The 17,634-nt window shown below is 42.1% G+C and overlaps 1 protein-coding gene across 1 annotated transcript in view; it reads left to right on the plus strand.

Moving 5' to 3' along the window:
• The first annotated feature begins 6,815 nt into the window (after nucleotides 1-6,815).
• Nucleotides 6,816-17,634, plus strand: part of LOC139575930 (transcription factor Maf-like) — a 129,684-nt gene continuing 118,865 nt past the window's right edge. The window contains exon 1 of the mRNA XM_071401402.1: nucleotides 6,816-8,239. Coding sequence (XP_071257503.1) covers nucleotides 7,272-8,239 — 968 coding nt within the window. The 5' untranslated portion in view covers nucleotides 6,816-7,271. The remainder of the gene's footprint in view (nucleotides 8,240-17,634) is intronic.

The raw sequence follows: 17,634 nt of genomic DNA on the forward strand, positions 1-17,634 counted from the left end.
ACTTACAGTAGAGTGCATACATTTTATTACATTTTTACATACTGAGACAAGGATATCCCTACCGGCCAAACACACAAAGCCAGCCAGACAGACAGAGAGACAGAAAGACAACACTAAATATAACTGCCTGAATGAAAAAGTGAAAAACGAATAGCTTCTGTTTTCAAAATCAGTTAGTGGACAACAATCTACAGAGCTAAAACCACACAAGTTTCCATGTCTCTCCTTGTCTGGATCTATTTCTGTACAGTATATACAGGGCTGTGGGGTTATCTGGTTTTATCTCCACTTGAAATAACCCGTTTTGAATATTTTCAAGAGATAGATTAGATATCAACACCTTTGTCTTGACTTGCCTTGAGTCCACACTACCTTGAACCAACTAACAAAAGCTGCATGGTAACCTTTGTTAATGTGAAATAAAAATGAAATTATATGTGTGTTAGCGACATTATCAAATGACAGGGGATAAGTCCTACTGAAGAAGGTATCTGGGCCATTGCTATATGAAATCCATACTGTCACCTATTTTAGCCTTGTAATGATTCCTATGAAAACATACACAAGCTCTGTTCATCTTGAACGATCTGTAGGGATCAGCATCATCCCACCTGAATGACGAATCAAAAACCATTGACATGAGTCGTCATAGTGATTATGAGTTAGACAGGTACAGTAGGACAGCTAACAGGGGGATTTTCCATTGACCATGATCCCACGGCTATCAGGGCAAGGGGATTTAATCTCACCTTTGACCCCTTGACTCATCGCCAATAAACAAAGTTCAGATGGTAACATTCTAAACACGCATTGATCCACATCCCACAGTGACATAGCAACAGGATGAGTCCTAGGCTATCTCTAGTTTACTAATTCCTATCTCCACTATTTGACTTCACTGTATTGCCAAAGTCTGTGTGATAGGGCCTTGTGTGTGATTGTGTTTTTAGATCATTGGTATTTCACTTGAGTAACACTGTTGTTTTGTGTTGTCATTGTCAGGTGACTAAACTTAATCAAGGATGGCATTTGAATGACTTCAAACGCATCTCCACTCATCAAACTGGTTATTGTGCAATGAGCTTTCTCATACATTGGAAGTACTCCCACACTGAGTTTAGACAAAGACTACATTAGTGAATATGGTGAGGAGAGGGATAGAGACAGAGAGAGACGGAGAGAGACGGAGAGAGAGGGAGAGAGAGGGAGAGAGAGAGAGAGAGAGAGAGAGAGAGAGAGAGAGAGAGAGAGAGAGAAACAGAGCAAACTAGAATGCTATTTGGCCCTAAACAGAGAGTACACAGTGGCAGAATACCTGACCACTGTGACTGACCCAAACTTAAGGAAAGCTTTGACTATGTACAGACTCAGTGAGCATAGCCTTGCTATTGAGAAAGGCCGCCGTAGGCAGACATGGCTCTCAAGAGAAGACAGGCTATGTGCACACTGCCCACAAAATGAGGTGGAAACTGAGCTGCACTTCCTAACCTCCTGCCCAATGTATGACCATATTAGAGAGACATATTTCCCTCAGATTACACAGATCCACAAAGAATTTGAAAACAAATCCAATTTTGATAAACTCCCATATCTACTGGGAGAAATTCCACAGTGTGCCATCACAGCAGCAAGATTTGTGACCTGTTGCCACAAGAAAAGGGCAACCAGTGAAGAACAAACACCATTGTAAATACAACCCATATTTATGCTTATTTATTTTAACTTGTGTGCTTTAACCATTTGTACATTGTTACAACACTGTGTATATATAATATAACATGTGTAATGTCTTTATTGTTTTGAAACTTCTGTATGTGTAATGTTTACTGTTAATTTGTATTGTTTATTTCACTTTTGTATAATATCTACCTCACTTGCTTTGGCAATGTTAACACATGTTTCCCATGCCAATAAAGCCCCTTGAATTGAATTGAATTGAATTGAGAGAGAGAGAGAGAGAGAGAGAGAGAGAGAGAGAGAGAGAGAGAGAGAGAGAGAGAGAGAGAGAGAGAGAGAGAGAGAGAGAGAGAGAGAGAGAGAGACAGAGAGAGACAGAGAGAGACAGAGAGAGACAGAGAGAGAGTGGAGGGGACAAGGGGGTGTGTGATGAGGGTGACACAAAGGAAGCTCTATAAAAAGTACCCAAGTAAAAAATAAAAACAAATACCTTCATAGAAAATGACTCAAGTAAAAGTGAAAGTCACCCTGTAAAATAAAACTTGTGTAAAAGTCTACAAGTATTTGGTTGTATATATATACTTAAGTATCAAAAGTAAATGTAATTGCAAAAATATACTTTAGTATAAAAGGTAAATGTATAAAAAAGGTCACAATTCCTTAAATTAAGCGAAACATACGGTACATTTTTCTTGTTATTTTAAATTATGGATAGCCAGAGGCACAGTCCAACACTCAGACATCATTTACAAACAAAGCGTTTGTGTTTAGTGAGTCCGCCAGATCAGAGGCAGTAGGGATGACAAGGGATGTTCTCTTGAGAAGTGCGTGAATTGTACCATTTTCCTGTCCTGCTAAGCATTCAAAATGTATCGAGTACTTTTGGGTGTCAGGGAAAATGTATGGAGTAAAAAGTACATAATTGTATTCAGGAATGTAGTGAAGTAAAAGCAGTTCGGTGAAGGGGAAATGAAAGAAAAATCTGACCTGAAGTTTGGAACGGAAGTTGGGAAGCGTTGAACTCGCTGAACGGTTATAACAACATCAGACTGATTGGCACTGTCCTCTTTCACATAGATTGGCGGCTGGGACGTGAGTTATTTGGCATATCATTTCACTGTGTGCACCCGGAAAGCTAAAAATACTCAGTCCTAGGGATGTGATCATAGTCTTGGAGTTGGAGAGAGACAGAGACTATGATTATAGGCTTTTTGTCACAGACATGAAACGGCTATTTGTCAACGCCGTGTCAAAAGCGGAGAAAAAGCTTCCCTCCAAATAGTCCGAGGTATGAAGCCCGTGGTGGATCTTACATGATCACTTTATCTATGGACGGTGTTATTATGCATGATTTACCGGCACACGCAATTAAATATTGTATCATTGCCACATTTTGCGACAATTTCCTAAAACCAGACTTTTGACCTATAACTTAGGACATTTGCGCACCACGAAGTGTTTAGGGTACTAATGTAGGCGAGTGAGGCTACACTTGCAGACTAAATGCAAAATACATACACCTAGACTTTAGGGTAGCAAATCTCCATAGTTGACGTTAGGTGCTGTGAGTTACTCTATACGTTTAGCCTACTTTACAGGCTTGCATTTGTTGGTTGGCCTATGAGTAGCCCAAACTGTATAGGTAAACACACAACAAACCTGTGGCAGTGGCCTAAGTAACCAGGCTGTGCTTTAGACCGGGAAACTCTGGTCAAACATAATTTGGTTGGTGAAAACGAAGTCCCTCCTATTGCTGTCAAATATCTAATGTTATGCTGCATTCATAACCAAATGGGAAGGTAGTAACTACAGTTGTCAAGTCGTAATAATGAGTCAGGTGCATTCAGGTTTTGATGGGACACACCATCAAACACGGAGGATATTAGGCTTGTGATTGTTTTGCTATGTTTTGCACATGACGACAGAGAGGTGCAAGTGGGAAACTCAGAGCACACGGATGATAGGCCTACACGATTTTGGCTCTAGTAATTACCAGTTGGATGGGCGTTGAAAGTGATTTTTCCCAGTCTTATGCTGGTATTTACTAAATTACGAGAAATTGTCAACGAAGCATTATATCACTGATTAGACTGAGTAAATGAGGGTAGGAGGTGAGGTAACTTCAACAAGTGAGTTGCTCATGACACGCAGTCCATTAAAACCAGAGGAAATGTCTGACCTCTGAACTGTCGAGATAAAGTGCAATGTACAAGAGAGTGGTTTAATGTATGACTTTGGAGCAGGGCCCGCGGAATCACTGCTTTAGATAAAGTTTTTTTTATACAGTGAGGGAAAAAAGTATTTGATCCCCTGCTGATTTTGTTCGTTTGCCCACTGACAATGAAATGATCAGTCTGTAATTTTAATGGTATGTTTATTTGAACAGTGAGAGACAGAATATCAACAAAAAAATCCAGAAAAACGCATGTCAAAAATGTTATAAATTGATTTGCATTTTAATGAGGGAAATAAGTATTTGACCCCTCTGCAAAACATGACTTAGTACTTGGTGGCAAAACCCTTGTTGGCAATCACAGAGGTCAGATGTTTCTTGTAGTTGGCCACCAGGTTTGCACACATCTCAGGAGGGATTTTGTCCCAATCCTCTTTGCAGATCTTCTTCAAGTCATTAAGATTTCGAGGCTGACGTTTGGCAACTCGAACCTTCAGCTCCCTCCACAGATTTTCTATGGGATTAAGGTCTGGAGACTGGCTAGGCCACTCCAGGACCTTAATGTGCTTTTTCTTGAGCCACTCCTTTGTTGCCTTGGCCGTGTGTTTTGGGTCATTGTCATGCTGGAATACCCATCCACGACCCATTTTCAATGCCCTGGCTGAGGGAAGGAGGTTTTCACCCAAGATTTGACGGTACATGGCCCCGTCCATCGTCCCTTTGATGCGGTGAAGTTGTCCTGTCCCCTTAGCAGAAAAACACCCCCAAAGCATAATGTTTCCACCTCCATGTTTGACGGTGGGGATGGTTTCTTGGGGTCATAGGCAGCATTCCTCCTCCTCCAAATACGGCAAGTTGAGTTGATGCCAAAGAACTCCACTTTGGTCTCGTCTGACCACAACACGTTCACCCAGTTGTCCTCTGAATCATTCAGATGTTCATTGGCAAACTTCAGACGGGTATGTATATGAGCTTTCTTGAGCAGGGGGACCTTGCGGGCGCTGCAGGATTTCAGTCCTTCACGGCGTAGTGTGTTACCAATTGTTTTCTTGGTGACTATGGTCCCAGCTGCCTTGAGATCATTGACAAGATCCTCCTGTTTAGTTCTGGGCAGATTCCTCACCATTCTCATGATCATTGCAACTCCACGAGTTGAGATCTTGCATGGAGCCCTAGGCCAAGGGAGTTTGACAGTTGTTTTTTTTTCTTCCATTTGCGAATAATCGCACCAACTGTTGTCACCTTCTCACCAAGCTGCTTGGCAATGGTCTTGTAGCCCATTCCAGCCTTGTGTAGATCTACAATCTTGTCCCTGACATCCTTGGAGAGCTCTTTGGTCTTGGCCATGGTGGAGAGTTTGGAATCTGATTGATTGATTGCTTCTGTGGACAGGTGTCTTTTATACAGGTAAGAAACTGAGATTAGGAGCACTCCCTTTAAGAGTGTGCTCCTAATCTCAGCTCGTTACCTGTATGAAAGACACCTGGGAGCCAGAAATCTTTCTGATTGAGAGGGGGTCAAATACTTATTTCCCTCATTAAAATGCAAATCAATTTATAACATTTTTGACATGCGTTTTTCTGGATATTTTTGTTGTTATTCTGTCTCTCACTGTTCAAATAAACCTACCATTAAAATTATAGACTGATCATTTCTTTGTCAGTGGGCAAACGTACAAAATCAGCAGGGGATCAAATACTTTTTTCCCTCACTGTATATAGCACTGTAATTCACGTAGGAAAATCTTCTGGTTGGAACACATTGTTCATTACTGAATGACTCCCATGTAACCACTGCTTAAAAGCAGCCTATATGAGGGGATGATGATTTGATACGACCACGTAGGAAGTACATGTTTACTTTTCTTATGTAACGAATGTTCTACACCATCTAGTGTATACAGCTGATGGAGTGGGGAATGTTGTAGCCTATATTTTCTCCCCAAAAATATCTTGCAATTGACACGTGATTCATGCGGGATATGCCATAAATATGCACCATATGCACCACATTTGGCTATTCCCCTGCCAATGTATCCATACTGTCATTCTAAAGCAAATGTACCATACTATATACATACATTGAAGTATTATTCTTTACAAGAAATAGTCTCTTGCGAAATTGTCTAATTTTGCTTCTGCTGTGAATGATTCTTTCAGATGAAGCAGTTTATTTTGTAGAACGGTGCTTCAATGTCCCCAAAAGGTGGCACTGTTGAGTTTTAGAACGGCAGATGTATGTCTGCTCTCCACAAATCCTTTGTAATTTTATTTAATAGAACTTCAGCACAGAATCGTATGTATTCCTGTATTCTGTCACATATTAATACTGTATGAGCCAACGCTGTTGTTCATGTAACTAAGATGATTGTAAAGCATGCTTATGCATTTTGGTTAGGCTACTGGTAGATTTGACCACTTCGAATTTAAAGTAACACGAACTGTGAAAACGTGTGCATAACCATTCCCCCAATATTTGCACTTTATAAATCATGAATACTATGTTTTGATACTTTTGAAACTAATATAAATCCTACAACCATACAAAAGCGTTATTACGCATTTAGTTTATGACAACAACTAATAATATATATTATTGCTTCAATAACTTCATATTTTGCATATTGTAATTTACATTTGGACATTAAAATGTTACCATTGCCACTTGCAATAACACTAAATCGAACCAAAATGTGCACACAGCCTACTGTCCTTTCCCCACCATGAGCGCAGTGAGATAATTGAATGGTTATTTTTTGTCCAAATGGTAGAATAAATGTCCATTCAAATAATATACCTACAATGGAGAGGCGAAAGAGTTAAGAGGTTGAATTGCAGCTGACAGTCAGCTGATAGCCTTTGACAGTTGAGAAAAGTTTTGTTTCTGTACTAATATGTTAATTAGCCCATAGATTGTGCGAGCCCATTGGCTCTTCGTCCGAGTCAATTTCCCATTTCCAACCTGACGTCAGGGCGGCTATAAAACTCTGCAATGCTTTTAAACTCATCTGCTGTGTGATCCTTCTAAAAAATCGCCTACAAGTCAGAGGCATTTTACGTGCGAGGCTACATTTACCCCTCTCCTTCGACATTTCACCCTCTCCGCTTTACGCAATGTAGGCCTATCCATGAAGAAACAGTAATGTGTTAAATGTTAAAAATACAAATTCGCAGAATTTCTCATGCTGAAAGAGGACTCCGCAACTCGCGTGCACGGCTCTGGTGCGTCTGTGCAATAGACTCTGAAAAGAAAACTATTAATTTACAGTTGGGAACACGTCGCTGCAAAAAGGACATTGAAAACGTATTTTTTCACTTTAAGACAAATACGCTTAAAAAGCAAACTGGCTCACGTTCTTCCAAACCAACCCAGTTTGACAGCTGCTCTTCACCCCCTTTGGAGGACTGTCGGCAGCAAGAGGATGGCATCAGAACTGGCAATGAGCAACTCCGACCTGCCCACCAGTCCCCTGGCCATGGAATATGTTAATGACTTCGATCTGATGAAGTTTGAAGTGAAAAAGGAGCCGGTGGAGCCTGATCGCAACATCAGCCAGTGCAGCCGCCTTATCGCCGGGGGATCCTTGTCTTCCACCCCGATGAGCACGCCTTGCAGCTCGGTGCCCCCTTCTCCAAGCTTCTCGTCGCCCAGTCCGGGGTCGGGGAGCGAACAGAAGGCACACTTGGAGGATTTCTACTGGATGTCCGGTTATCAACCGCAGTTGAATCCGGAGGCGCTGGGCTTCAGCCCCGAAGACGCAGTTGAGGCGCTGATCAACAGCAGTCACCAGCTCCAGTCCTTCGATGGCTATCCTAGAGGGCAGCAGTTTGCCGGCGGAGCCGGAGGAGGAGGCACCATGGGCGGGGAAGAGATGGGCTCAGCCGCGGCGGTGGTGTCCGCAGTTATCGCCGCCGCAGCAGCCCAGAACGGGGGGCCCCACCACCACCATCACCACCACAACGGCGGCCACCATCACCAATCACCTGGGGTCTCGTCCAACGGCAGCTCCGGAGGAAACCACCCACACATGGGACATTTGGACGACCGGTTTTCGGACGACCAGCTGGTGGGCATGTCGGTGCGGGAGCTCAACCGGCAGCTACGGGGAGTCAGCAAGGAAGAAGTGATCCGGCTGAAACAGAAGAGGAGGACCCTAAAGAACAGAGGCTATGCGCAGTCCTGCCGCTACAAGCGGGTGCAGCAGCGGCACGTCCTGGAGGGCGAGAAGACGCAGCTCGTCCAGCAAGTTGACCACCTCAAGGCGGAGATCTCCAGGCTGGCCAGGGAGAGGGACGCATACAAAGAAAAATATGAGAAGCTCATCAGCAACGGCTTCAGAGAAAATGGATCCAGCAGTGACAACAACCCTTCCTCCCCGGAGTTTTTCATGTGAGTCTCGACATTATCATGAAAACTGAGTTTGTCAGTTCCCTCATTAAAAAGTTTTCATTGTGATTTTTTTTGTAATGGGGCTTACTAGACCAAGAAAACTAATTTGCAAACATTTTTTTTCGGTTTAAATTTGTTTTGACAACAGGGGTTTACTCAGTCTGTCAAATAACGGTTTTAAGTTTTGGGGCTTGCAATAGAAAGATGTAACTTTGTCATAATTGCCCTTCATTTTGGAGTAGAAACTGAAACCTGCCATCATCTTTTTTTGCTACCATACTTATTATTTGATGCATATTTTTGTCAAGCTCTTTTTCATCATTGTTCATTTGACTTGCAGTGTTTTGAATATGAACTATCATTTATTATTTTTCGAAGTTGTTTTAACTTTACAATGTTGCTGTATACTATGTGTGCATGCAAGCACTAAGTATACCCCTTGGAAGTTCGTCGACTTGCCTTTTTTCACCTTTCGACTTTGAAATCCGTGTACAAATACCGGTCAAAAACTGCCACCATCTACAGTAAGAAGACGTTTTTGGCCTTTTCCCCTTTCTGTTTTTGTTCTGCCAAACTCGGAGGACTGCGAGCCTGCCATTTTACCCCACCTCATCTCATGCGTTATGCTTGCTATTTTGTGTTAAGCAACAAACAGACTATATTACTCATAAGAAACAATATCCATTATTCTAAAATAGATATGTTATTGAACTGGCCTGCATGCTGGACATGTACGGTTTTTCTTTTCTTTTTGTGCTTGAAAATGTACTTTTATCGGATGACTCCAGCATGGCATTCATACTTGTTTTATGTCCTGATCACTTTTTTGGGACAGCAACAAAAAAGTGACAAGGACTCTTATACCACCCCCCTTCCCGTGTAAGTGCATTTCAACTGTGTTGAATGATACGACTAAGCGCCCATTTCTATACAGTATGACGCATTCCTGATGGAAGATGGTCGGCGGTATCCATGTAGCGAGGGAGCAAAAAAGGACCTCAACTATTCTAAAATGAATTATCTATCCCTATATGGGACTAAACTGTATGTTGCTTAAAAGCAGTTTGTGTATTTAAAAAAATAAATACCCCATCCTTGTGCATTTAACAACTGTGGAATGCTCTGGATTATAATTGAAGTATTTGTAGACCTACAGTAGTTGTTATACTCTGTGAATCTAAAGGAAAACATGGATGTGCTAGTTGACATTTAAAAAAGAATGTGATGTAGATGATTAGGATCATTTAGCTGTAGGTTTCATAAAGTCCTGTGCACTAAATTGTTTTCCTGTCATTGGTAGGAGAGGTTGGGGCGTCTTCAGTTTATACAATTGAACAGTATTGTTTCCATGCATAAGCAGCGCTTTGTGCAGCATGTTCTTGCAGTTCAAGCAGTAGTTTGACAGCTGTAGTAGTGTTTGTCTTCACCTACCACTCACTGTATTTTAAACCAAAGTATTAAATGAGTAGAAACTTCAGCCCTAAGTCAGCGTGAACCATGCATTTTGATAATGTATTTTGGACTGAATTGCACTAAAATGTAGTCTGCAATATATCACAGAATGGTTACTCGATTAAGCTAATTCAAAAACGCAGATAGATACCTTTTGACATTGCTGGATAACTTAATTTTAGTAGTTTGTTGTCAATCAGTACTAGATTATTTTTTGGCTCAAACAAACTCATTATTTCCAAGGCAATAATATTATTATAATCAATAATGTCTGGACATTGTTAAATAGATAGGGATTGACACCCTGCTTGTACAAAATGGGGAGATACCATTCATCAATAAATCTTTAATACATATGTTAATTAAACTTTCCTCTTATATATTTTGCTGTGCAAAATTATTTCCCTCACTAACCATATTATGTGATGTTCATATGTGCTCATTTTTTTCTCCATTTCTTACAATTAAATGAAATGCAATAAATGTATGTAATCGGCCTTTCATTAAGCTTCTCCGTTTTCTCTTGACATAGACCTGATTGAATGTGAATTTCACAAACAAATCCAGAGTAGTTCATGTGAATGGGAATAGACACAAGGAGTTACATTTGGGGGATGGACTTAAAGTACGCTATATATGAATTGCTATCCATCCGTTTTCATCAAATTTTCCTGAAGTTGTTCTAGTCTGTGGGATTTGTCTTCATCTGTGCAGATGGAAGGAGGCATGACTAATGCCAGATAATCACATCAGTAACAATGTGTTTGGCTAGGTAGCAACCCTGTCTAATATGAGCCTCGTTCACAACCTCAAACAACATCTTAAATGTGGAACACAATTTTACTTTAAAAATACATACACGTTGTATTTTTGTTAGAGATAAAATCAATTTGGAAGTGATGCACCTTAACATTTCTGTGAGCATCTTTACAGGTCAGTAGTAATAGTATTACTACAAAGTTATTCATTTTTTCTTTAAAAAGAAAGAAAGGTGTAAGACAGACAGTCTCATTACTTATTAGACTTTGTTTCACTGTTCAATATTTATTTGAACTAAATACCATTTCACGTAAAAAAATTGAATAAACAAAATGAAAGGTATAGTTGAGGTAAGAGTCAACGTTATTTGCCATGGATCAAGCCTCCTGGGTATGTATTTACATTCCATAATTATTTTCAATATCAATCTATCATTCATGTCATTGATGTAAAGCTTAGTACAATGCCAGTAGCATACATGTGTGCATTGTACATTATGATTACACGTTTTATTAAAACTGAAGTGATGCATTTCATCCTCAATTTGAATGATTCATAACAAAAAGGTGAGCTTACTTTTTGTTGTGCTTTCATGCTAAACTATATTATTTGCACATTTATTATTTTGGGAACATCTGGATTTGTTGTAGTTCCACATGTTAGTAGGGCAATGGAAGTATGTCCTTGCATTCGTGTGTGTTTGTCTGTGTCTGTGTGTGTGTGTGGGTGTGGGTGCACATGTCTATGTCTATAGGCCAAATATGTGTGTGACTATTTTTGTGAGACTATACTCGTATGTTCCTGTGTTTCTATAGATATCTATGTGTGTGTGACATTCCATGTGTGTGTGTTTGTGTGTATTCTGCAACAGCCCAATCCCTATGTACCCCTTTTCACCGTTCTTTCCTCCCTGCCCTCCTCCTCCCTTGCATTTGGCCTAGAACAGAGAACAGACCATGCTCCGAAAGACAGGGGTACACCCAGCAGGCGAAGCGGGCTCTGTCGTGCATGTGAGGGGGTGTAGGAGACGGTGCCAGGGCGATGCATAATGAGTCACCGGGGTAGGCGTGGGCAGATGAGGCACAGTAGCGCTTCTCCCAACCCGCTGTTGGTTTGGCGTTTACCTTATGACCTTTGAGACCTCTTCTGAGGATGGATCTTAATCTTAGTGTCCCCGAGGGGACAGGAACTGAAGATCCCTCTCAATGTGTTTGTCATATCAAACTGTCTAAGAGACTTGTGTAGGAGAATGGAGGGCATTTTGTTTTAGTGTTCTACAACAATTGGTCAATGAGAACAAAGATGTGACAGTGTGAACAAGACAGCATTTTAGGGATTAAATTCAATCTCACTCTCTTTCCTTTTTGTTTTCAGCAGCACACCAATGCAGCAGTGTGCACATTAAGGTGTGAATGTAAGGTTTTGCATGTGAGAGTGTGTGCATGCATGTATACTCTGAACATGGATGAGCGGGGGTGAGTTCATCTTATCATAACGTTTAAATCACCTTTATAGTGGTTGGTGTCTCTTTTCTCTTGATAAGGGACAGTTCGCAATTTACTGGGGTGCGAGGTTACTGGGGTGCGAGGTTACTGGGGTGGGAGGTTTCTGGGGTGGGAGGTTACTGGGGTGGGAGTTACTGGGGTGGGAGGTTACTGGGGTGGGCGGTTACTGGGGTGGGAGGTTACTGGGGTGGGAGGTTTCTGGGGTGGGAGGTTACTGGGGTGGGAGTTACTGGGGTGGGAGGTTACTGGGGTGGGAGGTTACTGGGGTGGGAGGTTACTGGGGTGGGAGGTTTCTGGGGTGGGAGGTTACTGGGGTGCGAGGTTTCTGGGGTGGGAGGTTACTGGGGTGGGAGGTTACTGGGGTGCGAGTTTTCTGGGGTGCGATGTTTCTGGGGTGGGAGGTTTCTGGGGTGGGAGGTTACTGGGGTGCGAGGTTTCTGGGGTGGGAGGTTACTGGGGTGCGAGGTTTCTGGGGTGGGAGGTTACTGGGGTGCAAGGTTTCTGGGGTGGGAGGTTACTAGGGTGGGAGGTTACTGGGGTGGGAGGTTACTGGGGTAGGAGTGTTGTGGGATTTTTAAAATTGGGCACAGGGGAGGTAGTGCATTTTTTCTGTGGTTTACATTCCCCATTTTGCAGGTTTTACTATATAATTTCTTCCATATAGCCACATTTCCTCATCTTCTTGCATGTGCCCCCCACTATCAAGGTTTTTTGGTACTTCCCTTATGCATTACGCTTTTTTGCACACTTACTATACAGTCAACTCTGTCCTGTCCTCTATCCATAGTGACAATAGTGGTAGGTGGATCGTTTGTCCAGATCTGCAATAGGTTAACTAGCAATCATACCACACATCAAGTCATTGAAATCTGCACCAATTTTCTACAGAAATCCACAAGAACTTAGAGGGATAGCTGATAGTCAGCGGAGAGGCCAGGTGCATCATTGCGCATGAAAGAACAGTAAAGCCATGAGACACGCAGTTAAATAATATCCCCTATTGATCTTGTTTAGGCCCTACAGATTTAATTGACTATATAACAGACGCCCCTCTTCACATAAATTGTGATTCATTTAATTCATATGAAACTATTCATTTTAAATGATTATTTTTGACGAATTGAATGATGTGCTTCGCCATTGTAGTAGTTGAGGTTTGGTTAAATTGCGGTGAATCGAATCATGGGAATCAAAAGAATAATTTGTGAATCGCAAACAATGAAAGGAAAAAACGTAGCTGTAGCGTTCCTTTCAAATTGTGTTGCTGCAAAACCCATTTTGTAGATCATTTAATTTGATTTGGATATTCAATTATCGGGCATTGCAACTCAATAGATGTTATTAGTCAGCCTGAAGTAAACACTTCTAAAAGTAAGAGAGATACTGATTGTACAAAACATTAGGAACACCTGCTCTTTCCATGACATAGACTGACCAGGTGAACCGGGGTGAAAACTATAATCCCTTATTGATGTCATCTGTTAAATCCACTTAAATCAATATAGGTGAAAGGGAGGAGAAATGTTAAAGAATGATTTTAAAGCCTTGAGACAATTGAGACATGGATTGTGTATGTGTGCCATTCAGAGGGTAGTATGTGTCAGGCGCACCGGTTTGACTGTGTCAAGAACTGCAACCCTGCTGGGTTTTTCACGCTCAACAGTTTCCCGTGTGTATCAAGAATGGTCCACCACCCAAAGGACATCCAGCCAACTTAACACAACTTATTTTTTCAAAAACTTTCCCAATTAAATGCAGAATGCAAAGTAGGCCTACCTCGCAGAATGATATCATTAATATTTGTATCAATCAGGTGCACATTTGTTTTGTATACTCTGCCATCTCATGTGCAGTACAGAAACCTGACAGAAACACTGCTAGCCTAACACAAATGTACTGTGACTAAAACTCGTCTGGGACATGCTTTCAATGGTGCTTTCCAACACATGACACCAATATAGTGGATTAGGGAGGAATCCTGACTGGGACTCAAACCCTGGTTCCTGTGACTGTCATTCCCAAACCATTATACTGTCACAATCCTCAGTATATGAGCCGTGATGAGAGTGGCAGGTAGCCTTGCGGTTAAGAGCGTTGAGCCGGTAACTGAAAGGTTGCTGGTTCGAATCTCGAGCCGACTAGGTGAAAAATCTGTTGATGTGCCTTTGAGCAAGGCACTTAACCCTAATTGCTCCTGTAAGTTGCTCGGGATAAGAGAGACTGCTAAATGACTGCTAAAATCCTACCAAGTGAGTTAACCCTATTGGCATGATGCATAGGGTGTTCATGCCAGTGACCTGGTTTCGCTTCCTTGTCCTGCCGTTTGGTACACTGGTCTCAGAAGTGGGATGGTGGCCGTGCTGCCAACGGCCCGGACGTGCTAGGGGGTTGAGTAGTCGAAGCACAGGGAGGGGGCAGTGAAGAAAACCTTGCTATATGAGCCACGTTACAATTCCCAGCATGTGGGTTAACCCTATTGGCATGATGCGTAGGGTGTTTGTCTTTCACGCCAGTGATCCGAGTTGTATTTCCTGCCCCACTGTTCGCTACAAAACCAAAAGGCTGAAATCACTTTGTGAGGTCCCTAGGTGTTGTACAAAGGTTGTTTGGTATTATTTCAAGGGGTACAACTTTAATTAGATTTTTTTATTAGGATTTTCTTTTTAATCGCTGCCTTGCCTCACTTTATAAATAAATAGATCTGTTATACAGTTAATTACATGTGTATGGCCTTAGGGACAATATAATTATCCTACCTAGACCAGCTTACAACACCACAATGCAATTCATATTTGCATTATTGTTTTCAAGTGAGTACAATTCTACGCTAGGCTGTAAACTGCAGTGAAAATTTAATTTCAATAACGGTGCAAAAGCCCTGTGATTTGCCTGTTTCATTCCATTTGGATCAGTTGTGTGTCTACTCTGGACAGATTATAAGGTCTAGAAAGGCCCAGTACAGGACAGTCTGGCTGTATTTTTACTTTGATACTGATGCGCTGTCTGTTGCCGATCATCATTCTCCCAAGTCGTTCTATATAGCGTGAAGACATAGGCCTATGCTCCCAGCAGGCTCGGTTATTCAGCAAAGCTCAACACACGTTCTGCCTATTTCCCGATTCAAGCGGCTATTCCTTGACCTACAACCTAACGTGTCAATGTAGCATAAATATTTGTTATTTCGCTTTTAAAATGTATTACCTTTTATGGTTGGCATAAACACAACTAGTCACAATGTTTTCATCTGATTAGGCTACTTGAAAAGTATCCTGTAGGCTACCTGCGCACGTTCATCCACTCCACTCTAATATAATTCCAGCCTCCAAGCCATGATGAAGCTCTCAAAGTTGGTACTAGGTATGCAATTATGTATTGCTCATGGGTTGTGTGTGGTGCATTGGCACAGAAACTTGTTAGTGGAAAATCGTTGCATATATTTATAATAATTATAAATATAGCATCAAAATGTTGAATATCTGATTTCCCCCTAGCTGATCATTGTCTGCAGCCGGCTCTGATCGTAGTGTAATGAAACAGGCAGGGAGCGAGAGCTCATCTGTGGTGGTCAGAGAAACCTCAACCTTCTGGCCTGTTGCCCTGCGTGGCATTGACTGCCACAATACCATGCTGAAGTGGGCAAGTCGATATACACATTTATCAACACAGGATTACTACAGTTATTGTTATTTGTGGTGGTAATTATTGTTTTAAAGATCATTTTATTAAGGGGGGGTGCACATTTATTTTTTTACAGTACAAGGGGATGGTTATGTGAAAATGTTGTTCATGTTGTGGAGGGGGGGTGCATATTTTTTATGACACCTCCAGTTTAAATTCATGATCTTCTCACATTGATGAAACAATTTGCATTGTGTCTCCTCATAGTATCTGTTAAAACTAAGCAGGTGCAGTTTTATCACTGTTAAACGTATACAAATACGTTAGTTGAAATTAAAATAACAGAATCATTGCATTTCTTCGTTGATAGAAAAACGGAAGCATCCACCCTAACATAGCCTCGCAAGCCGCCTGATCTCGCGAGCTTACATGAATGTTCGCCGCAAGATCAGGCGGCTTGCGAGGCTACCCCTAACAAGCTTCTTCATTAATTCACCCAAATAACCTCCAATGTGCAAGTGATGATGTGTTGCCCTATTACACAGACGGAGAGCCTCTTTAATTCCTTCACTCCGATGGTTATGTGTGAGGAGGAGGGTGTGTGCTGCTTCTGCTGTGGTGGCTGATGTGCCCAGAGCGAGGGCCGAGAGGGGGGCGATGGAGGGGGTAGAGAGAGGGGGGGACTGAGACAATAGTTGGAGCCGGTGCTGAATTAAATGATTTTGCTGATGATTAATAGCGGAGCGGGCCAACGGCTCCTGCGATGTAGAGATGATAAATTGTGAGTGCGGCTCTCTGCAGCTGTGCCAGGCCTGTGTCTTAGCATGCACACACCACGCAATTTACAGCCAAGCCCCTCTCCTGCTTACTTAGGACAAACTACTCAATTTATCTAATTACATACGTGTTTGATCCCCGGCCATGGAGATGCCATGTATTGATATCTTTTATATTAGCCACACAAAACAACCAACAATTATTTGCATCATTTTGGGAGGATATTATTCGTCTTTTTGCGTCTGTTATTCTGTTTACTGTATTTGAACATTGCCTTATTAATATTTGGCTCTTTATCTTGGCAGAGTGTTGCTTTGTGTATAAGGAGCCTAATTCCTATCATTTTGGGGGAGTGTTTGGAGCGGTATGTTGAGAACGACTCGACCCTCGCTTTCTCTCTCTCTTTCTCTCTTTCTCTCTCTCTCTCTCTCTCTCTCTCTCTCTCTCTCTCTCTCTCTCTCTCTCTCTCTCTCTCTCTCTCTCTCTCTCTCTCTCTCTCTCTCTCTCTGTGTGCGTGTGCGTGAGAGAGAGAGAGAGAGAGAGAGAGAGAGAGAGAGAGAGAGAGAGAGAGAGAGTGACAGTCTTCACTGTGTCTTCACTGCCAGATACCAATCAGTCCTAGCCCCCCCCCCCCACACACACACACACTCTCTCTCTCTGTAATTGATTGTTCTTTTAGAATAGAATCAGATGTAGTGAGGATTAGTCTGTTAGCTGTTGTTTTTTGGATCATGTGACGGCCATTGTCCATAATTAATGATTGTAATCTTTGTTTTTATATTCTTTGATTTAGCCACAATATATTGAATCTTGGCACATTTGATTGAGGACTGACAGATAAGCGATAGATGCTGTTGCTAATTTCCCCTTGCTACAGTGCATGGTTATCTGAGTGATGGTTCTATCTGCTCTCACTGAGGTGTTCATTTGGAGCGATGCAACGCGTTGATGCTTGCCGCCTACGGAGGTGGGAGGTGGACAGGGCGGGGTGTTCGCTCAGGGAGCAACAAGCCTATTGACAGATCCTAAAATAGGTAGGCAGGGGTCCCGACTCCTCCAGGGGCTCAAACGGGGGCCCAGGAGAGGGGCTTAGGAGGGTTTGTGTGTGTGTGTGTGTGTGTGTGTGTGTGTGTGTGTGTGTGTGTGTGTGTGTGTGTGTGTGTGTGTGTGTGTGTGTGTGTGTGTGTGTGTGTGTGTGTGTGTGTGTGTGTGTGTGTTTGTGTGTACATTTGTCCATGTATGTGTCTCTGTCTGTGTGTCAGGCTGTCTTTCAGAGGCTGTATG

Source organism: Salvelinus alpinus, chromosome 5, assembly GCF_045679555.1.
Source record: "Salvelinus alpinus chromosome 5, SLU_Salpinus.1, whole genome shotgun sequence".
Lineage (NCBI taxonomy): Eukaryota > Metazoa > Chordata > Actinopteri > Salmoniformes > Salmonidae > Salvelinus > Salvelinus alpinus.